The sequence below is a fragment of the Tripterygium wilfordii genome, chromosome 9 (genome assembly GCF_013401445.1).
Source record: "Tripterygium wilfordii isolate XIE 37 chromosome 9, ASM1340144v1, whole genome shotgun sequence".
In the NCBI taxonomy this organism is placed as follows: Eukaryota; Viridiplantae; Streptophyta; class Magnoliopsida; order Celastrales; family Celastraceae; genus Tripterygium; species Tripterygium wilfordii.
In genome coordinates, this window is record NC_052240.1 from 3583750 (window position 1) to 3608176 (window position 24427).

General features: G+C 38.2%; 4 protein-coding genes across 11 annotated transcripts; 1 reads left to right on the plus strand and 3 right to left on the minus strand.

The window, feature by feature from the left end:
* Window positions 1-622: 622 nt before the first annotated feature.
* On the plus strand, window positions 623-10210 carry LOC120005916 (pentatricopeptide repeat-containing protein At5g15280, mitochondrial-like). The gene is made up of 12 exons (XM_038855800.1): window positions 623-2493; window positions 3215-3224; window positions 3707-3787; window positions 4107-4221; window positions 4451-4531; window positions 5205-5281; window positions 5514-5652; window positions 6731-6793; window positions 6870-6975; window positions 7159-7247; window positions 7391-9160; window positions 9733-10210. The coding sequence occupies exons 1-11, from the start codon at window positions 749-751 to the stop codon at window positions 9112-9114; spliced, it is 4230 nt and encodes a 1409-aa protein (XP_038711728.1). The 5' UTR covers window positions 623-748; the 3' UTR covers window positions 9115-9160; window positions 9733-10210.
* A 164-nt stretch (window positions 10211-10374) lies between these two features.
* Window positions 10375-14938, minus strand: LOC120005504 (probable beta-D-xylosidase 5). Of its 2 annotated transcripts, none has more exons than XM_038855163.1 (8): window positions 14419-14938; window positions 13034-13317; window positions 12645-12950; window positions 12385-12554; window positions 12197-12297; window positions 11751-12092; window positions 11253-11669; window positions 10375-11166 (listed from the first exon to the last, which is right to left on the minus strand). In XM_038855163.1, the coding sequence occupies exons 1-8, from the start codon at window positions 14474-14476 to the stop codon at window positions 10538-10540; spliced, it is 2307 nt and encodes a 768-aa protein (XP_038711091.1). In that variant the 5' UTR covers window positions 14477-14938; the 3' UTR covers window positions 10375-10537. The 2 variants fall into 2 exon arrangements, with proteins under 2 accessions (XP_038711091.1, XP_038711090.1); XM_038855162.1 differs by having other exon boundaries at window positions 13034-13440.
* A 152-nt stretch (window positions 14939-15090) lies between these two features.
* On the minus strand, window positions 15091-18062 carry LOC120005508 (dnaJ protein homolog). The gene is made up of 7 exons (XM_038855173.1): window positions 17955-18062; window positions 17664-17861; window positions 17105-17270; window positions 16859-17000; window positions 16483-16759; window positions 16170-16368; window positions 15091-15657 (listed from the first exon to the last, which is right to left on the minus strand). Exons 2-7 carry the CDS (start codon window positions 17811-17813, stop codon window positions 15335-15337), a joined length of 1257 nt encoding a protein of 418 aa, XP_038711101.1. The 5' UTR covers window positions 17814-17861; window positions 17955-18062; the 3' UTR covers window positions 15091-15334.
* A 458-nt stretch (window positions 18063-18520) lies between these two features.
* Window positions 18521-24071, minus strand: LOC120005503 (pentatricopeptide repeat-containing protein At2g26790, mitochondrial-like). Of its 7 annotated transcripts, XM_038855161.1 has the most exons (6): window positions 23761-24068; window positions 23670-23693; window positions 21110-23587; window positions 20599-20853; window positions 19948-20290; window positions 18521-19004 (listed from the first exon to the last, which is right to left on the minus strand). In XM_038855161.1, the coding sequence occupies exon 3, from the start codon at window positions 23370-23372 to the stop codon at window positions 21234-21236; it is 2139 nt and encodes a 712-aa protein (XP_038711089.1). In that variant the 5' UTR covers window positions 23373-23587; window positions 23670-23693; window positions 23761-24068; the 3' UTR covers window positions 18521-19004; window positions 19948-20290; window positions 20599-20853; window positions 21110-21233. The 7 variants fall into 7 exon arrangements, with proteins under 7 accessions (XP_038711089.1, XP_038711083.1, XP_038711088.1 ...); XM_038855155.1 differs by having other exon boundaries at window positions 21110-23693; window positions 23761-24071; XM_038855160.1 differs by lacking the exon at window positions 23670-23693.
* Window positions 24072-24427: the final 356 nt, after the last annotated feature.

Here is a 24427-nt window from a genome sequence, read left to right on the forward strand (position 1 = left end):
CGTTCCGTTCCTGCCTATTCTCTCCTGAGTTGTTCTCTGCTTAATATCTGCTGGCACTGGAGGAATGAATGATCCAAGTTTAGTGTAATTTCTGACGAAATTTATACTGTATGAATTATGATGAAGGAAGGATCTGCAATGGCGGCGCTGCTGAGAAGGTATTGATATCTGGTTGCTATGGACATACAGGTTATATTTCTATCAACCTAACTACTCTGGAAATCACAAGAATGAAAGCAAAACTTTCCTTTAAATTGCTTTTTAGGAAGAGAAAAGCCAGAAATCTCTTTACTTCATCCCCAGCCTTTTGTTGCTGAAATGTCCAATTTTAAACACGAAGAGAGAACTTCACATTTATTTACTAGTACTAGGTAGGCAAGCCGGATTTTCAAAGTAAACTAATGGGCTTAGCTGGACTGGGTCTTATTTGGATGTCCTTCACCTATTGGGCTTGTTCTCAAACCATCAAATTGAATGGCCTCTTTAGTGTGACCCAATAATGTTATAAAGCCCAATTCTTGTAAGCCACCGTAAGTCCATTGGGCTTTACGAAGGATGGACTATGGCTCTTCCACCATACGCATTGCCTGATGATGCGGAAGTTGGCCTTACAGTCAGAGACCTTCCTTTTTCGCAGTTCGCACGTTAGAACTGAATCACACCCAATAACTTGCTAGCCGACTAGACGTTCCTCTTTCGCACGGTAGAACTGAAGCATCCAAGAAGAAGAGCTTCTTTCTTTGCTACAATGTCTGCTTCTCGTCTTCTCCTTCTTCAAGGTATGGCTTCTCTGAGTTACTCCTCACTTCGTTCTTCTCTCAGATCGGCCTCTTTGCATACCTCCAAATCTTCAATAAAAAACCACAATTTTGGATTCAAAGGCATCGATGATGCTGTTGAATGCTTTAATCGGATGGTTCACATGCACCCTCCACCTTCTACGTTCGAATTTAATCGATTGTTTGCTTCAATCGTGAAAATGAATCACTATTCAGCCGTGATTTCACTGGCTAAATCTATGGAGCTGTTTGGTATTAGGCACAATATCTATACTTATAGTATATTGATGAACTGTCTTTGTTGTTTGAGGCGTGTGGATTTTGGGTTCTCTCTTCTGGGGAAAATCCTTAAACTTGGTCTCCAACCTGATACTGTAACATTTACCACCATCATCAAGGGGTTGTGCGCTGAGGGTAAAGTTACACATGCTGTGAGATTTTTTGATGAGATGGTGGATAATGGTTATCAACCAGATGTAGTTACTTACACCATAATGATAAATTCTTTCTGTAAAATAGGTTATACTCACGTGGCAGTCCAATTACTCAAAAAAATGAAAAATAGAGGTTGTAAACCAGATGTAGTGGCATATAATACAGTCATTGATAGCCTATGCAAGGACATGCAATTTGACAATGCTTTCAATCTGTATTTGGAAATGATTGATCAATGTGTCACACCAGATGTCTTCATTTATAGCTCTTTAATTAAAGGTGCATGCAATTCAGGCCAATGGAATAAGACTACAAGGTTATGGAATGAAATGATTGCAAAGAAGATCACACCAGATGTCATCACTTTCAATATTATCATTGATAATCTCGGTAAAGAAGGGAAGATTTTAGAGGCTGAATCTGTGCTTGAGAAGATGATTGAGATCGATGTGGAACCCGACATGTTTACGTATCGTACATTGATGGACGGATATTGTCTCGTAGGCCAAATTGATAAGGCATTGAAAGTGTTTTATTCGATTACTAAAAAGGGTTTTCAACTTGATGTTATTAGTTATAATATATTAATCAATGGATGTTGTAAGAGTAAACGTATTGGGAAAGCAATGACACTTTTTAGTGATATGAATTCCATAGGATTGTGTGCTAACACTATTACATACAATACCCTTATAAGTGGATTGTGCAAGGTAGGCAAAGTTCAAGCGGCAAAAAAATTTCTCAAGGAGATGTGTGCACGCGGTCATACTCCAAACTTGATAACTTACAACACTCTATTGGATGGTTTATGCAAGCATGGGCGTCTTGATGAGGCATTAGCGTTGTTTAAAGCAATGCAAGGAAGTGGGTTGGAACTAGGTATTGTAACTTATAACACCATCATTGATGGTTTAATTAAGGGCGGGAATCTTAATATTGCAAGGAACTTGTTTTCCAGCTTGTGTGTCAAGGGCCTAAATCCGGATACAAAAACGTATAATATTTTGATCAATGGCCTCTGTAAAGAAGGGCACTTAAGTGAAGCATATGACCTCATCAGGGAAATGGAAGATACTGAATACTCTCCAGATGAAGGTACTTACAATACAATCATTCGAGGATTATTCCGAAACAACAACACTTCTTTGGCGGTGCAACTTCTTCGAGAAATGGTTGGTAAGGGGTTCTCAGGACATGCATCTACTGCGGAGATGGTAGTGGATTTGTTATCTAACGATGCATATGACAAATCGGTTTCCAATGAACTTCGTACGCTACTGTTATCTTGATCTTTGATTCATGGATGAGACCTATTGTTCTTAAGTGAGTGGTCAGGTAATTGTTGCAAGCTTGTTTAGTTCTTGCTCTTCCTTTATCCTTTATGTTTATTGAGCTTCCTTGGATCTCAACATCTCTTCATTTCCTTTTGAATGAATTGTTACGTTTACAAATAAAAAAATAAATATTCTAATCAAACAGCATTAGCAACTGCTAATATTTGTAACAATTTTCTAACTTATGCCGCTTATATTCCCTTTTCACTAAAGCTTTATAAAATTCTTTCAATGTTACTATTTATTTTGAAGTTGCTGACTAATGTCCTTCATCACGACGTCTTTTTCTCCCCATTTAAATCCTCTTTATGTTAGGAGGCAATGTGCTGTGTGTTTGTCTTTCACTACTCATTAATAGATTGATTTCCTTTTTCTTAAGAACTTATACGTGACAATCGGGATATTTTATGGTACTTATTGTTTAAGCTGAAGCATGTTATTTTTTTCTGCATGATTTGCTAATTCAAAGTTGAGGAATCCTTTATAACAGTTCCATGCATGGTGAAAGCTCAAGTAAAGTCTCTCTTTTTTATTCCATTTTTCATATCAGGGTAAATTGTAATCGTATCTTCATCAAGCAACCAAGGAGTACAATCTTACCAAGTTGGATAATGCTAATGGAAGTCATATGAGTCTGTACGTTTTTGTAAAAATTCATGATATCAGGCTTGCCTTGGTGATTTCTAATAGTTTTCCGGCTCAGAGAAGTTTTATTTCCTCACATTAAATAGGATGCAGACATGTTTGAATATGTGCAATATGTGATGATTAGTAAAAAGATAACGCTGACTATTTATTAAGAATGCAATACGTGAGACATGAATTCTATAAACTATTGTTGTTGCAGAGAATAGAATGCCAACCATGTATCTGCCATAATTGTTAAGACTTTTGTAACCTTTCACATACTTGCGCACAATTGCCTATCTTTCAGTACTTGGCAACTGACATTGAAAAGAGAAGAATGTGAATAAAAAGCACGATGCATGATTCTGTAGTGAATGCAGTTGCTGAATCGTGACAAAATTGGTGAGCTTTTACTGGGAATTTTACCATCGCCATTCAATCTTGAAAAAAAAATGTTGTATGCCTTGCGAATTTGTTTAGTAATGTCTGTGTGCATTTTTTGAATTCCTTTGTTGAACACTTTTAATACAGGTGTTCATCTACTTGATGTGCTCAACAGGTGATATGGTTGTAAGTGACAGCAAGCATTCAGTTTCAGGGGGTTACTCTTCTGTCTCAAGGTCGTCACTGAAATATACAATTTAACTCCTCTGCTGTCGATTTGGTGAGTGTTCAGTTTTATATGCCCTTTGGAATTGAAATGCCATCTTGGTATTCTTGGAATTTCTTTATCCTTTTATTTCATATTGAATTGTTATTTCAGTTTGTGCATATATGTTGGATATTATAGTTGAACATCAACCTTATTTTCTTTTTGTATTTGGCTATTTGATTTGTTTCTTATAATTTGGATTTTTGATCATAGAGTATATGCCTTCTCGTCTTATTGTATGCAGTGTCCTTTTATTGTTGCCATAAGAATTTGTGTCAGAGAAGATTTTACAAATCTAAACCTGAAATCGCAAAGCCTCTCTTTCTTCGCCTCTTCAAATCGTTGAATGTATATGAACCTGAGATCGCAAAGCCTCTTCTCTTCTGCAGTGTATGTATCTTGCGAATATTATGTCCAAATAACCCAAAAAACAACCCTCCTTCACTCAGCCGGACAAATAGATTCACGAAACCACTGCCATGGTTTTTTCCGTGCAGGAAGGATTTGAAATAATCTTCTCCCTCACCCTTTCTTTCTGATATGACCGTGATTTGGTTATTGTAGTTATTTGTTATGCTCAGTCCATCATCTGATCTATTTTTTGGGTTTTGAACTTTTGATAGGTGCTCAGCATAAGAAGCACCCTATGAAGACAAACGGGATGCCCTTCGCTCTCCAATCTCCATCGCTAGCTCTATATCAGAGTATGTTATGTCCGGTGAAAAAGCAAATGGCACTGGATGCCAGGAATTTTGGTGTCAGCTTGAAGCGACTCCATTTTTACTTGCATTTACTGCTCCCAAAATTTTTTCTGCTTGGCCCATCTCGATTTCCTCAAAATCGATTACTACATGGAAATAGAGTTTAGTATTTCTCTTGAAAGCCACAATTTTATAATTCTCTTCGAATCATGGCCTTTACCTGTGTTTTTTAAAACCTCGCTAGCTTAGTTGAATTTTATCATGATACTTATTGATATTTGGAACTAATCTCAGATGATTAGTTTTGAACCATTTGAATGTTTCTGGTGTCGCTTACCTTATGTTTTTGTGATATGATACTGTTGGGTTTGGGGTCTATAACTGCTACACATGAATTCAAACCAAGTTTGGTCTGCTTGGTGTAGTATATCGCGCCTTTTCTGCTTCACATTAGCTCAATTCACTCAGTATTTTACTTCTCGAGTATTTCTTCCTCTTCTTTCTTTACAAGATTTTCTAAATTATTCCATCTCTTTTAATATATTATTTTCCCTTTCTGAAATAATCTTACATTTTGGTGATGTTTTACCAACTTCTTCTGAGGAATGATCGTAATGACTTTATATTCTTGATACAACAGGCTGACCAGGAGAGTTTTGTGTGATTGGTTTTGCAGGTTATGGAGTTGCACATCATAGGTTATCTCTTGGTTTTTGTGGTTCCTACAGCACCAGCTATTCTGAACTTGATGTGGTTTGGGAGGGTTTAATTAAACTCTAGCAAAGAAGCTGTGATGTGCATGAAATAGACAAGGTAGTCATTAACATGTCCCTCTAACACTGATACAATAATCAAATCAATTTCATCCAAAGAAGAAACTGGCAGTAATACAATTCGTAGAGGAATCTGCTGATGAAAAAGCAGAGAATGTTGAAACTCCTGCAAAGAAAGCTGATACAGAATCCATTGTTGATAATGATAACAGGGACGCATAATTTGCAGTATCCAGCATACAAAGTGTAGATGGTGCAGCTCAAGTAGTAGAGAGATTCTGATGTTGAAGGGGATTGTCTCTACTGGGCATCAGTTAATTGAGGAGGATTCTTTACTTGATGAGATGGGAGGTGATGGACAATTGGAGACATCTAATTAAGCAGCCAATCAGAACTTGGACAAGCATCTATGTTGGGAGAAAAATTTCCCTCATCTGCACCAATTGGAGGGATGAGGGAAAATTACATGTATGTAAATCTACAAGGAATTGAAGTCGCTTAAATTAGGGTAATGCCTCCATATTTCAGTGCAACTTGAAAAACACCTTTTAATTGCCCTGGCGTTCAGGTACGTAAGTTAACAATATCATGTAAGTAATTATTGTACCATTTAATATAAAATGTAGAGAGACTATACATAGCCATAAGTGGAAGGAAAAGAATAATGTAGCTTTAAACTTGTAAGTTAATAGGAACATATATGGATTTGGTTGGTTCTCTCTCCCTTTCTTTCAAAACCCCATAAACACGTCTTAGTTTACCTCTTCTGCTATGGCTCGGCACCGATATATCTCCATGGCAGTAACAATTTTATCTTCTCTGTTTTGTATAAATGTCTATATGTATTGATTGATTTCAATAGGGGTTTGTATAAATGTCAATATGTATTGATTGATTTCAATAGCGGTGTCCTGCAGATTTTTATTTTGTGTCAGACTTGTATGATATGGTTCAAGTGTTATGGCTAGACTACGAGAATTACTACTATGAATTCTTATAATGTCTTCAATGCTGGTCCTGCAACAGTTCCCTTGGTGGCTATATTTGCGACATCTCAAACTACTGCGATCTTGGACAAAAGCTTTCAGTGAGTTATATATTCTCGAGTTGCTGAATGCGATGATGTAACACGAAAGCCCGCGTTAGTTTCATGGCTGGAGTCTCTACCTTACCTTTGCTCTCAAGTGAGTGCAAGTCCAGCCTCCAAAAGAAGTGAAAAGGATTCACCTTCTCAGCCTAGGGATCCATCAAATTGGGACAGATTAAATGCATGACTCTAAGAGTATCGAAGGTAGGATTTTTACGATCCGTTCCTGCCTATTCTCTCCTGAATTGTTCTCTGCTTAATATCTGCTGGCACTGGAGGAATGAATGATCCAAGTTTAGTGTAATTTCTGACGAAATTTATACTGTATGAATTATGATGAAGGAAGGATCTGCAATGGCGGCGCTGCTGAGAAGGTATTGATATCTGGTTGCTATGGACATACAGGTTATATTTCTATCAACCTAACTACTCTGGAAATCACAAGAATGAAAGCAAAACTTTCCTTTAAATTGCTTTTTAGGAAGAGAAAAGCCAGAAATCTCTTTACTTCATCCCCAGCCTTTTGTTGCTGAAATGTCCAATTTTAAACACGAAGAGAGAACTTCACATTTATTTACTAGTACTAGGTAGGCAAGCCGGATTTTCAAAGTAAACTAATGGGCTTAGCTGGACTGGGTCTTATTTGGATGTCCTTCACCTATTGGGCTTGTTCTCAAACCATCAAATTGAATGGCCTCTTTAGTGTGACCCAATAATGTCATAAAGCCCAACTCTTGTAAGCCACCGTAAGCCCATTGAGCTTTACGAAGGATGGACTATATGGGTCTTCCACCATACGCATTGCCTGATGATGCCGAAGTTGGCCTTACAGAGACCTTCCACTTTCGCAGTTCGCACGGTAGAACTGAATCACACCCAATAACTTGCTAACCGACTTGACGTTCCTCTTTCGCACGGTAGAACTGAAGCATCCAATAAGGAGCTTTTTGTTCGCTGCAATGTCTGCTTCTCGTCTTCTTCTTCTTCTTCTTCTTCTTCAAGGTATGGCTTCTCTGAGTTACTCCTCACTTCGTTTTTCTCTTAGGTCGGCCTCTTTGCATACCTCCAAATCTTCAATAAACAACCACAATTTTGGATTCAACGGCATCGATGATGCTGTTGACTGCTTTAATCGGATGGTTCACATGCACCCTCCACCTTCTACGTTCGAATTTAATCGATTGTTTGCTTCAATCGTTAAAATGAATCACTATTCAGCGGTGATTTCAATGGCTAAATCTATGGAGCTGTTTGGTATCAAGAATGATATCTGTACTTTTAATACATTGATGAACTGCTTTTGTTCTTTGAGGCGTGTGGACTTTGGGTTTTCTCTTCTGGGGAAAATCCTTAAACTGGGTCTCGAACCTGATACGGTAACATTTACCACCATCATCAAAGGGTTGTGCGCTGAGGGTAAAGTTGCACATGCTGTGAGATTTTTTGATGAGATGGTGGATAATGGTTATCAACCAAATGTAGTTACTTACACCACAATGATAAATCCTTTCTGTAAAATAGGTTATACTCACGTGGCAGTCCAATTACTCAAAAAAATGGAAAATAGAGGTTGTAAACCGGATGTAGTGACATATAATACTGTCATTGATGGCCTATGCAAGGACATGCAATTTGACAATGCTTCCAATCTGTATTTGGAAATGATTCATCAAGGTGTTACACCAGATGTCTTCACTTATAGCTCTTTAATTAAAGGTGCATGCAGTTCAGGCCAATGGAATAAGACTACAAGGTTATGGAATGAAATGATTGCAAGGAAGATCACACCAGATGTCATCACTTTCAATATTATCATTGATAATCTTGGTAAAGAAGGGAAGATTTTAGAGGCTGAATCTGTGCTTGAGAAGATGATTGAGATCGCTGTGGAACCCGACATGTTCACTTATCGTGCATTGATGGACGGATATTGTCTAGTAGGCCGAATTGATAAGGCCTTGAAAGTGTTTTATTCGATTACTAGAAAGGGTTTTGGACTTGATGTTATTAGTTATAATATATTAATCAATGGATGTTGTAAGAGTAAATGTATAGGGAAAGCAATGACACTTTTTAGTGATATGAATTCCATAGGATTGTGTGCTGACACTATTACATACAATACCCTTATAAGTGGATTGTGCAAGGTAGACAAAGTTCAAGCGGCAAAAAATCTTCTCAAGGAGATGTGTGCACGCGGTCATACTCCAAACTTGATAACTTACTCAAGTCTATTGGATGGTTTATGCAAGCATGGGCGTCTTGATGAGGCATTAGCGTTGTTTAAAGCAATGCAAGGAAGTGGTTTGGAACTAGATATTGTAACTTATAACACCATCATTGATGGTTTAAGTAAGGGCGGGAATCTTAATATTGCAAGGAACTTGTTTTCCAGCTTGTGTGTCAAGGGCCTAAATCCTAATACAAAGACGTATAATATTTTGATCAATGGCCTCTGTAAAGAAGGGCACTTAAGTGAAGCATATGAGCTCATCAGGGAAATGGAAGATACTGAATACTCTCCAGATGAAGGAACTTACAGTACAATCATTCGAGGATTATTCCGAAACAACAACACTTCTTTGGCGGTGCAGCTTCTTCGAGAAATGGTTGGTAAGGGGTTCTCAGGACATGCATCTACTGCGGAGATGGTAGTGGATTTGTTATCTAACAATGCATATGACAAATCAGTTTCCAATGAACTTCGTATGCTACTGTTAACTTGATCTTTGATTCATGAATGAGACCTGTTGTTCATAAGTGAGTGTTCAGGTAATTGTTGAAAGCTTGTTTAGTTCTTGCTATTCCTTTATGTCTATTTAGCTTCCTTGGATCTCAGCATCTCTTCATTTCTTTTTGAATGAATTGTTACGTTTACAAAAAAAAAAATCAATATTCTAATCAAACAGCATTAGCAACTGCTAATATTTGCAACGATTTTCTAACTTATGCCGCTTATATTCACTTTTCACTAAAGCTTTATAGAATTCTTTCAATGTTACTGTTTATTTTGAAGTTGCTGACTAATGTCCTCCATCACGACGTCTTTTTCCGCCCCCCCCCCCCCCCCCCCCCCCCCCCCCCCCCCCCTTAAATCCTCTTTATGTTAGGAGGCAATGTGCTGTTTGTTTGTTTTTCACTATTCATTCATAGATTGATTTCCTTTTTCTTAAGAACTTATACGTGACAATCGGGATATTTTATGGTACTTAATGTTTAAGCTGAAGCATATTATTTTTTTCTGCATGATTTGCTATTTCAAAGTAGAGGAATCCTTTATAACAGTTCCGTGCATGGTGAAAGCTCAAGTAAAGTCTTTCTTTTTATTCCCTTTTTCATATCAGGGTAAATTGTAATCGTATCATCATCAAGCAACCAAGTGAGTACAATCTTACCAAGTTGGATAATGCTAATGGAAGTCATAAATCTATGAGTCTGTACGTTTTTGTAAAAATTCATGATATCAGGCTTGCCTTGGTGATCTCTAATACTATTGCTCTTAGAACAGGTGTGCCAACAAGAAGAGAATCCAATATCTATCACAAATAAGATTTTTGTGGTGCTGCAACATCTTCTACAAGAGTTGCCTTACTCCTACAAGCATGTCAGAAATATGTGTGCTCTGGTGGTGGCAGTTAAGGGGCCTGGTGATGAGTTTTCCGTATATGGACTTATTTGATTAGGGTTATGTAAATGTTATTATATGAAATGTTAGTGTATTTGTGGTGCTTGGATCTGCATATATTAATGCTCTCCAGGACCAGCTAATTGAACATTGACTGTAATCTATACTATATATTAAAATGGGTGTTTGGATCTGCATATATATATATATATATATATATATATATGAATGCTGAATAATAAGTTCCAATATTCCGTGGAATGTCTTTTTTTGAATGTCTTTCAGCCTGAATCTGACTGATTAAAGGGTTTCTATGCCCTCTATTTTTGCTGTTAGTGAATTCATGTCAAAAAGGATATGCTTGATGAACCTTTAATGGTAGAATCCTACTTGAAAGATCAATGTTTGGTAACATAAGCGTTATCAGTGCATAAAAGAAACAAGACAAAACCCACCCCAAACTAAACTCTAAATTAAATTCCTATTCTAAATACTCTCTTATTTGGGAAAAGTAGGCCAGGCCTCTAATTGTAGTAACTGAGTTGAAGTGGGAATGAGATTACATTATCTCCCTCTCCCACCATGATTATATGCCCACCGGATGGCAAAAGATTGTAACCAGAGGTATCAACTATGTTCAAGCTCTTGCAAGCATCAAACTCAAACTTCACCACCTTGGTTTCTCCTGATTTCACAAACTCTCTCTCGAAGCCAATCAGTTGTTTGGAGTGACTACCAACTATTCCCTCTGGTGGCTTGGAGTAAACCATGACAACATCACTTCCATCCTCCTTCCCAACATTCTCGACTGCAACTTCAAACCCAAATTTATATCCACATTCAAGGTCATCAATCACTACAGCAGGACAATTGTTGATGGTGGCGGCCTGCTCTGACTCTGAGTAGTTCACGTTGCGACAATGCTGGAACTTGTTTAGTTTTATCTTTACTGAAGTTGCAGGGGATGTAAGAACGCTGTAACTGAAATTTGTGTAGCTAAGGCCATACCCGAATGGGTATACTGTTGAGCCATTGAAGAACTTGTATGTTCTTCCAGGGTAACCCAAGCTATCAACAGGCCTTAGTGGCATGGATGTCATTGGCAGCATGTCCACATAACCAGCTTCATACCATGTAAGGGGCAATCTTCCACCTGTTAAAAAAGGGTACACAATTCACATAATTATAATCTGAATATTATGAAAGCAAAGCAATAGTATATATATGATTTACATTTACCTGGATTGTATTTTCCGAAGATAACATCAGCAATGGCGCGACCACCTTTCTCGCCAGGATAGCCGGCCCAAAGAATAGCTTTAATTTTAGGATTGTTCTTGGCAAAGCTTATGTCGATCCCACCGGCTGACATAATCACAACAACTAGAGGACCTGAAGATGATTCAGCTACTTGGTTGATTAATTGAGTTTGGTAACCTGGGAGGAGAAGATCATTCCTATCCAAGCTCTCAGCCTCCACAGACAAGTCCAAACCCACCAAAAGAATAGTAGCATCAGCATTCTTTGCAGCATTCATGGCTGAAAAGATCAAACTATCGTCCTTGCAAGCTACGTCGCTGCATCCCTTTTCATATGTGACTTCTCCTCCATACTTGGAGATACCATCAAATGGAGTAACAATTCCGCAAGGAATGCCTGCAACAACAACATCAAAAATGTAACAACTAGTAATCAGTAGATAAATATCATTTAAAGAAGATGAGAAGAGAAGCTTACCAGCATAATTTCCGATCATTGCAGATGTTGCTTTTGCATGGGGTCCAATAACTGCTATTTTACTGATGTCACAAGACTTCAGAGGGAGAGTTTTGTTATCATTCTTCAATAGTACAATTCCTTCTCTGGCTGCTTCAGTAGCTAACTCCAAGTTAGCGTCTGAACAAACATCATTCTTTCCAAGGCTGTTGAATTGAGGGCTTCCATCAAAGAATCCAAGCCTCATAAGAACCACATAAAGGTACTTCAATGACTTGTCAAGGTCAGCCTCCTTTACTTCTCCTTGCCTCACTGAGTTTCCAAGAGCTTTGGTGTAGTAGTCTCCACAGTCAAGATCCAATCCTGATCATGCAAATTAAGACACTTTTCATAATTTTCATCTTGTCTTCTCTCTTGTGTCAAAGAAAGAAAAGAGAAGAAAAGAAACAAAGAAGAAGCTTGCTTGCCTGCTTTAAGAACTTGTGCAACAGCATCCTCTTTTGAGTCACCAAGCCATTTGTGATCATCATGCATTACCTCAATAGAATCACAATCAGAGACAATATATCTGCACAAAGAAATTAATAAGACAAAGATTTGATAATAATAAATAAATCAATATTCATGGTAAGATTTTAATTTGAAGGATATATACCCATGAAGGTCCCATTCCCCTCTGATAGTGTTCTTGAGAAGATATGGATCAGCACAAGCAGGAATGCCATTAACCCGATTATAGGAACACATGACACTGCTAACGTCGCCATCTTTAACACACATCTCAAAAGGCCTAAGGAATGTCTCCTTCATATCTTGCTCACTCACCTGTATATATACATAAACAACATTAGAGAGACAGCATCACTAATATATTTACATAAACAGTACGTAATTTAGTGTTAATATATATCTTACTCTTGCATCAAAGTGATAGCGATCAACTCCCTTCCAGGCATCGACATCATAGGCAGCATAGTGCTTGCAACAAGAGGAAACCTTGAGAGGTCTAGAGTTCAAGTCTGCTGTGTTTTCAGTCCCTGGAACATCTTGCAATCCTCTTACGTAATTTGTAGCGAATGTACCCACCACATAAGGATCTTCTCCTGGAGTCTCAATGGCTCTTCCCCACCTGGGATCTCTCACCACGTTAATATTTGGACTCCAGTATGTCAATCCTGCTTTCCCCAGATTGTACATGGCTCTTGCCTCCGTCGAAACAGCCTGCAATGCAATAATATGTACAGAAAGTTATGAGTCTGGAGTTACATAGATCAATCACACAATAGAGAAGGGGGAGGAGTTACCTGGCCAATGGATTTCCATAGAGACTGATTAAAGGCAGCAGCAGAGAGAATGACAGTAGGGAAGCTTGTAGCGCCAGGAATGGTGTCATCAAAGAAGGTTCCAGGGCCAACATTGGAGACACCATGGAGTGCCTCTGACCACCACTGGTACTTGAGAAGCCCAATTCTTGGCACTCCAGTGGCCAAATTCCCAACCTGCTCGACTTTCTCGTTCAATGTCATTCTGTCCACCAAGTCCTTGGCCCTGACATCGAATGGAAGAGAAGAGTCGCAGTAGATATAATCTGCCATGTCAAGACCAAGATCAGCAAATCTTGATGCATGACACACATGGGTTGGACCTTGATCAGCAGAAGGAGCAGCTAAATCCTCTTGTATGGTCTTAGAAGGTCTAGCAGAAGCAAAGGCTGCTGAGAAGCCAAAGAGAACAGCCAAAATGAACACTGCTCTTCCACCCATACCAACACCCACCATTTTTTTTTATTTTTTTTTTAAGTTTGACTATATGATTGTTGTGGAGAGAAATGAAGGAGGATGCTCAGTATATATAGTGGGAGGAGTATAGTCATAGATACGGTGAAGAAGGATTCTATCGAAGATGAATATCAATAAGATGATTATCATTTGTGAAAAAGATACAGTTAGTTTGCTCTGGTAGGATTTCTCTCAAGAAGATCATCACTTCTCTCTCTCAAGAATAATATATCCATGTTTATCATTCTGTATCAGAGATCATGTAGAGACTGTATCAATTTGTTTCCTGTGTAGGTGGGATTTTTGGAGTTATATACTCCCTCTATTTTTGTTATTTGTTACGATTCTATCAACTAATCTTTCTGTTTTAATTTTTAGTTAATAAAATACTCTTAGTTATGAATCAATAATTACCAGATAAAACATTTCTAGACTCAGTTAAGTTTAATTGTCTGTTTTCTTCAGCCCTCCCAAAAAGTTTTGTATATGCTTTTTATTGGAATCAAATATTGGGCACATATATGTTTAACCCAATCGATTGTCAACCGAACTACCTCTCGTTGGTTAAAAAAAGAAGTTTTGTAACCGATTGAATCGATATTTAGTGAGGTTATCTTTATATTACTTGCAAAGTACTGTAATTTGAAATGATAATGTGGATTTATAGGATGTAGATGATAAGTCAACTCTTTTATATCTACTCATCTTATTATTATTAATTACTTAAAATATCAAATGCACCTTCTTATAAAGTTAGTAATCAGAAATAGCTAATCTATCCTTAAAATAACTGTAAATTCCATATATATAAAAAATACAACAATTTATCTCCTCTGGAATCGAACGAAGTATGCAAAAAAGAGAAGCAGAGACGATAGGGAAGATAATAGATGGAAGAATGGTATTATTACCAATGGAGAACAAGAATATGCTTTTTCCAATCAGTTCTGACTCTGCATTTCCCTTCATCCCACAATCCCAATTCTTCAAAACAACACAAATCAAAGATTTAAACCACAACAATTTAGTCCCAATTCAAAGAGTGCATATATAATAGCTCTGTTTGTGCCATCTTCCCTGTAACATCAATAATACCATTTAGCTTTCAGGAGTTCAAATGTAAATTGTAAAGGTTCACCTCAAGCAACAGAAACTGATTCAAAGAGTACATACATAATAGCCCTGTTTGTGCCATCTTCCCTTTAACACCAATAATACCATTTAGCTTTCAAGAGTTAAAATGTAACGGTTCACCTCAAGCAACAGAAACTTGATTGTTAACCTATCAAATTGCATCCCATCACTCCAAAGCAAAGACATTTGATTAAGCACCCAATGATTACACTCCTCACTTTTCACCCTCATACCAGATAATTCGTCAAGTTTCTCTTATTGATTTCAAAGAATTGTAACCACTGTAGCATATCGTATTATCTACTCTTAAGGTATACAAGAATACAAAATTCACACCTACTAAGTAAACAAAGATATCAATGATCATAAAGCATGCAAGCTATATACAAGTTTTGGTATCACCTCCGACGAGTTGATACTTAATCAGACATCCCACTGAGACAAAGGAAGAACATTGAATCCATTTCATATAAAAATATGCAAGAATGAGTTACATAAACCAAGAATCGATATTAACTAAATCTTTCCATACATTTACGAGTTTAAATCCAAAAGCATCAACTAGCACACTATATCCTACAATAAAAAGCAATAAAGTTTAGAATCTTATTCTCTTAAAACAGCAAGGAGTGTCCAGGGTGCTTCAACCCTCTCAGATGCAAGTCACTTCCACTCTTGCATAGCATTCCCCCGCTATTGCTGAGCACATTGCACTTTCTGTGCACCACCATGCATGTCTTCATCCTCATCGTAAGCCTCTTGTGCACGTTGCTGCTCTTTCCTCCGCATCTCCTCCTCGATGTTCACATCATGCAGTGTAGTTTCCTCACATTCTTCTAGCTCCATATCAGTCAACGATGTTGAGGTCCTTGGAGGAAGAACAGTCTCCAGAGCCTTGCACTGCTCTGGGGCAAGTGTGTCAGGGAAGTCAACACTGAAATGAATGTACAATTTGCCCTTCATGAAAGGTCTTTGGTACATTGGCATTCCTTCATCGTTTACAGCCTTGAATTGGTCTGTGCATCACACAAATATGAAATATGAACTATCAATACCATGATTTCCAGATTCAACATGACTAACCTTGAAAGGCAACCATAGCAAAAAAAGAAATATGGTTTAGAGGTAAAAAGGGCTTCATGGGAAACATGGTTAGACCACTGGGATTCTACACCCAATACATGATGTCTGGTCAAGAAACATCAGCAGCTCACACTTAATCTTATACAAAACTTGACCATGCTTTAAGCACATTAATTAAGAAATCTGGATGACTAGTTCATTCCTCAATCGGTTCAGAAAATTTAATAATTGGAAACTGTGAAATGCTTCAAAAAAAATATCTGAGAAAAAAGAAAAGAAAAGAAAAGTAACAGCAACACCAACATAAGACCAAAGACAACAAATTAAATACACAGAGCAACTCATATTTACTAAAATAACCGTAACACCATGATAAAAATGTGTAGCATCTCATGAAACATCACATCATAAACAAGGGGAGACAAAAATGTTAGCTGTAACTTACCAGGCTTAACAACTTCACCAGGTTGGGATTTGATGATAAGCTGTCTTCCATCCAAATGGGTAATAATGAAGTGGAAGCCACACAGTGCCTCTGTGAGAGACAATGTATGCTCAACAAAAAGATCATCACCCTTTCGCTTGAATTTTGGATGCTCCTTCTGTTGTAGGACAAAAACAATGTCCCCGGTGAGAGTATCGGGCTGCAAAAAGAACAAATAAGTGAGCAAATTGATGACTGAACACCATCCCGCTGTAGAGACGGGGAAAACTGCAAATCAACTTTCCAATAAACACAACTAAAATTTCCAACTTACTGCCTCATCAGCTTCTCCAGGGAATGTAATCCTTTGCCCGTTTTGCATACCCTTTTCCACAACAACTTCCAACACTTTCTTCTCCTGAATCACCTTTTCACCCTTGCACTGAGGGCAACGATCCTTGTCATTGATCATTTCACCAGTACCCTTACATTCGTTGCAAGGATGTTGCATCTGCTGAATCATTGAAGGACCAAGGTGTCTAATGGAGACCTTCATCCCAGAACCTTGACAGCCAGAACATTTCATTGATGCACCTGACTTAGACCCTTTGCTGTAAATTCCCAACATGGGAAAAAAACCCATGTCAGTCTCAAAAAGAAGGGAAACTGTAAATACCACAAACATGTCACAATGGTTTCCAGAAACAAACCCTTTGCACTTAGAGCAGATAACATTGCGAGAGAGGGACAACTTCTTTGACGTCCCATTGTAAAGATCTTCCAGGGAAACCTTCAGGGGATGGATAACATCCTCACCCCTCCTCTGCCTTCTTCCCCTACTGCTTCCACCACCTGATGATAAAAAAAAAGAATCAGCACAAATGCTCATAATAACCTGTACGCTATCAAAAACAAGGGGTTTGACTTAACAACCCATAATAGAAGAAATTACTCACCACCAAATGGGCTGCCACCAAAGAATGAAGAGAATATGTCAAATGGATCATGGCCACCACCACCACCCCCCATTCCTTCCTTGAGAGCATCCTCACCATATTGATCATATAGCTCACGTTTCTCTGGGTCACTCAGAACCTCATATGCTTGTGCCAGCTCCTTAAACTGGGTAACAAGCAGAATTAGACGGTTCAACGAGACTAAAATTTCAAAACCATATTAAAAATAACGTAGGAAGATAAATCTGTAATAAGTAGTAAAGTTAAACATTTTAATATCAGCGCTGAGATGAGTCAGCGGAAAATCTGGCAGTCAATAGATTATAGATGATGAATTACCAGTTAACTAGTAATTCAATAGCAAAACAGAAGTAGCTCAAATGAAGTATCTAGCTGAGCCTTCGTACGCAATCCTAAAATCACATAAAAATAACGTACAACTACAATGAAACACTCTTTATCAAACGAAACACATCTCCTTGATTTGATCCGACAAATCACCCAAGCAGACAAATTAAAGAGACCCAATTTCACAAAAATAAATGAAAACCACATATACCTTCTCAGGATCACCACCCTTGTCAGGATGGTTCTTGATAGCTGCTTTACGATAAGCCTTTTTGAGGTCATCTTGTGATGCGTTCTTCGAGACCCCAAGGATCTCATAGTACTTGGTGTTGTCGCTCTTCTTAGGCGCTCTCCCAAACATCTTTTATCTCCTTTCGATTACAATTACTAACCAATCAACTATCAGATCCCTAAACACAAACCACAGATGAAAAATCAGAAACTCGAAAACCACAAATCGAAACCCTAAAAAACAAAGTAATAATCGAACATAGACAACTAACCGATCTTGATTCGGTTGCAGAGAACCACAGAGATGGAGATGGAGATGGAGATTGAGATGGAGAGAGCAACCCCAGACGGCGAGGGATCGAAAGAGGGAAGACAAGCTTTCAGATCTGGATATTTAAAGGGAGTGAATGGACGGTGGAGATTGGATGTCAGTTGAGTCGTCTGAAGGACAGTTGCTGTGGTGGGAAGCAAAGAAGGATCTAGAATTTCTAAGGGAGGTTTGTTTCTCGTTTGGTGAACGAAATGATTACATCTGGGCCGTTGAATTGGTCAACAATTGTGGTCCAACAAGCCCAATGTTATGATGGGCCTTATAGGGATTACATTACAAAGTATATGAAAACAGAATAAATGTTTTATTTTATTTATTAGTATTTGATATCTAAGAGAAATTATTTTTTGTAGTGCATGTGAGAAAAAAAAAATTAAATTTTAATTTAACAATGTTTTTAACCCCTAATAATGAGTTTAAGGTGCTATGCAATAGAAGAAATCATTGCATTTTTGAAGTAGGAGTCGTTGCAATTTGCCTAAAGCAGTAGAAATCATTGCAAAAAATAAAATAAAATACAAAATGTATTGTCTAATTATTAGTACGGAGCGCACACAATTTTTTGAATTTGACAAATAGACGACACGTCTGTGATGGTCACTATAGCGACTCCAGGTCCAGGTCCTCGTCCACTAATAATGCTGCCCACATGTAATGATAAATCAAGAATAAAAATAAGGTCACATTTGGACCGTTAACACAAAGGCTTCAAAGTTCAAATTCAAAGAAATGATAAATCAAGCAGGGACTATATCAGTTTCATGAAGCCTATCAAAAGAAGAAGAAGAAGAAGAAGAAGAAGCTGCTCATGAGTTATTCAGTTTAATGAAATGTAGAGGTCCCACAAAAGAATTTGGTTGAACAGAACCGGCATCGATTTAGACAAAAAGAAGACCATGAACTTGCAGGCTTGAAGACTTGCAATCTGTGGCCAAAATGAAGGATCAGCACAGCAGGCTGTACATGCATATTCAAGACCATGGAGAGAACCTGTCAAGAATATATCAAAATGTCAGTCAAATGACAATTTTAGCTCTTTTTTCACATCCCAGAAGAATATTTTAGAAAAACAAAACAGAGAGTATTTCAGACATTGATCCTTAAACTTTATCAAAACCTGTTTGTCACATGCAGAATAATAAACTGAGACAACCATTAGTAACATTGCAGCTAGCAGAAAATTACTCCACAAAATGAATAGTCAGATATTGATGACGAGTCGACGACTACAATTAGTAACTGCAACACAAAAATACCAGAATGCACTGACATGTTCTAACATACATACAGCTAGCAATATAGTGATTCAGCCTAGACCTGTACAAGGCAGCCCTATAACCGAAACCCGACCTGATTCTTTAAAAATTATTTCAGGTTCTGGGTATGTTGAAACCCGAATAATAGTTTAATGTTCACTAAAAAAAATAGTTATGGCAAAAAAGAAGAGCGATTGCGATTGTAAGAGAATACCGCACCATCATCAGAGCTTATTGCTGTCCATCGACCTCTTCTAGGTATACTTCTGTTGTGATTAACACAAGCTGTATTGATTTTATATTTACGTTCAAGCCTCTGTTCTGATGAACAGAAGTGAAAAACATCTTCTACACGTTTTGTGATTTTATATTTGTTGGCAGCATTTCCTCTATGTACCATGTAATATGCCCATAGTGGTATTGACAGTTGAATTTGTGAGCTAGAAAATAGGAGTAACCCTTCTAAAAATTTCAGACTGGGTTGAAAAACATCCTACCTGACCCGATGTACAAGTCTAATTCAGCCCCAATGGCAAACAATAGCCAGAAAACTACCCTTTAACTCATTAAGCCTTTAGATTAATCTATCAAAGTGTCACTACTATCATTCATTGGTTCCCAACTGATCTAAAGTCCTTTAATGCGATCAGATAGAGAGTGTGAAGAGGTGCACATACCTCGTGCTCCATTGATTTACGATTGATATGCTACCAACAAGGTGCACAATTGAGCCTGCAATCCAGATTCTAGACAACTTATTCCTCATATCACTCTCTCAAGCACAGTAATCCGGTCTTGAAGATATTCAAACTCCACGTCTTAGTTGGTGCTTCCAAATTCAGAAGTGATTCTGATTCCTCTGAGCCCACAAGGCATCAAATTCATCGTTTGCAATGGAACACGGCCAGGACTACACCTCACACCCTTCCATGTTTCTCTGGCCCAAACAATTGGGTGCCCACATCATTAGACCACCCAATGGCCTCCTTCATTGATAGATTTGATACACGTGCTCCAGGACTTTGAAAAGCATCATTAATAGCAATACATATTTAACAAATAACCAACAAAGAGTTAAAACTCGCACTATTTCTTTCACAAAGTACTTCATTGACGAAAGTGTTAGTCTCAATAAACAACTTTGCACAAGAAGTTCAACCCCATCTCTTTCCAATGTCAAACCATTTTGTCAAAGTGTGAACAGCAAAGTAAAACAAGATATAAGAAATTCATTCTGATCTACTGCTTGCTAGATATATATAAGCATACCATGAAACATATATAACTAGAGTAAATTATCTAGTACTATTATTCTTGAGGATACGTACCTTCATTAAAATGTCATATGGATTCCTGCACACTTGCTCAATGTTCATGATAATGTCCCTCAACTGCTTTAATCCTGCCACTCAGCTTTTCTTGCGCCATACACTTAAATAAACTCACTGATAATTACGGACCTTGCAATTTCTTTGCGGAAGTTGTAAGCACATCTTCTTTGGTGAACTTTGAATTCTCCCATTAAATGGCTCTGCCATATGGTCAGGAAAACTGCAGTCCATCGTCATACGCATCATTTAATCCTGAACTCATAGATCACCAGAGAACCCAAAGCGTTCAACAGTCAGCGGTTATAGATTAGACTGCAGGCACATAAAATGCAATTTGGCTGCAGGAGGTAGTTTCAGTCTCCAAGGAATAGATAAAATCAGCAGATATTTTTTATAGGCAAGCTATATACAACAATTTGGTGGGGGTGGGGTTGGGGGAGGGGTGGATTATTAGTGATTTTGGATAACTAAAATAAGAATGAAAATCTGGTATTTAAAGTGTTAATACCCGAAGCAAATAAAGCAGACATGGACGGCATTGAGATCAGCCCCTTGTGAATGTATCTTGAACCTCTCTGATTACATGTAGATTTTCAGCTGTCTTCCAGTCCAGAAGAGAAGCACCATAATGCTTAATGCTGAAACTCAACTTTCCTAGCCTTCAAAATACCACCATGCTGTAGCACAGACACAGTACAATCATCAGGCTGTATTCCTTTCATTTCCATTTCATTGACCGCTAGAACAGCCCCTTCTCTATCTCCATTTCTAAGATAGCCAGAAATAAGAGCGGTAAATGTCACGGTATCAGGTTCCAGCCCTCTGTCAATCATCTCTTCAAACAGGTTTGTAGCATCCTGAGTGTTGTTTGTTTTATAATTCTTATCAATCAGAATAGTATAACAAATAACATCGGGTTGTACATCCATATCCTTCATCTCAGTCTCCAACGCAGAAAGCCTCATTCTATTTACCTTAGTTTTCTCAGCATGAGGCACAGAATGAGACCCACCAGGGTTTAGTTCAAAACAACTGCCCAACAAAACTGTGTAAGTTATAACATCAGGCCTTATCCCTCTCTTCTTCATATCACTAAAAAGATCATTGGCTTCCCTCAGGCGATTCATCCTGCAATAACTGTTTATCATCATTGTGTAGGTAATCACATCAGGAGTTAATCCTCTGTGAACCAACATATTAAATAATGATTGTGCTTTTTCAATGTATCTAGCCCGACAAAAGGCACCCATGATTGAGCTGCACAGAATTTGGTTAGGGTTGAAATTCAAAGACAGCATTGTCTCCAATAACAAGAGAGCTTTGCCATCCTCACCTTCCAGACAAAGATTACGCAGCAGTTTGTAACAAGAAGCTTTGCTGCCAATATATCCCAGCTTAGAGAGCATAATGAAAAGTTCAAAGGCCTTGCTTGTGTGGTTGGCTTCGCAGTAGCCATTAACCATGGCTGCATAATTCTCCAAGTGCTTTTCTTCCAATCTTTCGAAAAAAGCTTCAGCTTCCTCCACCTTACCTCCAATACACAAACCTTCAATAATCATGCTGTGTGTAGTAGTGCTAGGTTTCAAACCCAGTGCCTCCATATAATTCAATAGGTTGAATGTTTCTGCCATAAGGCCTTTTCTGGAAAGCCCACCCACAAGAACGTTATAAGTTACAATATCAGGCTTGTGGCCGTTATCCTTCATTTCTCTAAATAAATTTAAGGCATCAAAAAGTTTACCTTGGATACAGCATCCGCTAATTAACGTTGTGTAGTTTATAACATCCGGAGCAATCTGCTTAACCTTCATCTCGCTGAAAAATTCAACAGCATATTCCACTTTCCCTGTCTTGCATAAAGCATCCAGCATAACATTGTAGCAAGCCTCATCAAGGAAAATCCCAAACTTTTCAAATTCCTTGAATTTCTCAAAAGCTTCAAAAACCATTCCCTTATGACAGAGGCCTTGAAGAATTGGGCTCACAATCACACAATTTGTTTTGATACCTTTAGATATCATCTCCTCGTGAAGAGCCAACGCTTCAAGTAAATAGCCTGCCTTGGAATATCCACGTATGAGGGCACTGTAGTCATACATATCTGGAGTAAACCCTTGTTTTTGCATGTCAAGCAAGACACTCTCAGCTTCTTTCAGTTTCATCTCATTGCAAAGCCCACGAATCACAACAGTAAAAGCATAGCCGACTATGGGAACCTTTGAAATCACCCATTCTTTAACAAGTTCAGAAGCTTTATCTGACTGCCTATGTGCACACAGCCCTTCAATATAAGTTGAATAAGCAAAAGCACACGGAGTTACCCCCGCTTCCTCAATCTCCTGAAACACATGAAGTGCTTCTTCAAAATCACCCATTTTGCAGAGTGCTTTAATCGCGATGACATAACTATAATCGTTTGGGCTCAAACCAAGCGTCTTCAAGTTCTGATAAATAGCCACAGCCATGTCCAACTTCCTGCACTCAACTAACCGGTTCATAAGAAAATTACAGGAAAAGATACTTGGAGCAAAACCATACTGTTTAGTGAGGAACAGAATCTCAACAGCCTCATCAAACATTGCAACACTGGCATAAGCCTTCATAAATGCATCAGACATTCTACTGACCAAGTCGGGAGATTCATTTTGTACAACAACTTCAAACAAATCCATAATTTTAAAACCTGGGTAATCATTCTTCTTTCTGATAACTTTCAACAATATAGAATTCAACCTTTTCTGCAATCTTGCATAACACAATATTCTAACCATTGCAGCATATGTAGATATGTTGTGGCAAAACCCATTTTCTTCCAGCTGACAATAGAATGAAAATGCATTACTGGGCACATTCTTCAAATTATTCAAAACTTCCACTACATTAACCGCATCTAGTTCCCTGATAGCATCACTCACGTGGGTTTTGTTGTGAGTATGGGAGGCTTCTTCCTCTAGGTTTGAGCAAGTCGGGTTTAAACAGGCAAGACCTGAGACCGAGCAGGATCGGATTAGAAGTTTGTCTTTGATAAATCGTCTGCAAGAAACTAACTTAACAGCTGATACCCATACCCACATATGTGTTTGATATACTGCCTGCAAGAAACTACTTCAATGGCTGATACCCACATGTATATTGATGGAATGTGCACAAGAAACTTACTTGTCGGATGACACCCACATGTAAACTGAGCAATTTCTTCTTCTTCTTCTTCTTGTGAAAGAAATAGTGAACGAATGGACAGAGAGAGAGGGAGCTCGAGTGATACAAGGTTCTGAGTTTCTAACTTGATTGTCAACGTACTAATGAAATTGAGAGACTTCGTGATGCAGTGGGCGGATGCTGCATCACTTCGGTTGCAACTTTAAGGTTTAAGCTTGGAAGTGTTACAGAAGCGAACGCCAGAGAGCGCAGAGTGGCATACAACCCTCATTCAAAGACTGTCTTTGATGTTAAACCCTGAATTTGAGAGTGAAGAAGCCCCCCAAAAAAATTTTAAGGACTTGATCTAAAATACAAAGTACATGGGCTTACCCTAAATTTTTACTCAAAAAGTGAGTATTTATGATAAGCTGGGCCAGTAAACTTGAATGTGAACCTAAAGGAAACTTTAGTCACACCTCATATTTTATCAAAATATCCCGACTAATGTTAACTTCGCATTGACCAGTGATATTTTGAGTTGAAGGCTTAAAACACCCCACCTCCTTTGAAGCTTTAGAAGGTCTGAACAGTGGAGCGTCTCTACCGATTTTTCACGCAAATGGATGGAGCTACCCTTGGGGAATGGCCGCCGTCGACGGCGTCAATATCTGCCTCCGTAAATTCG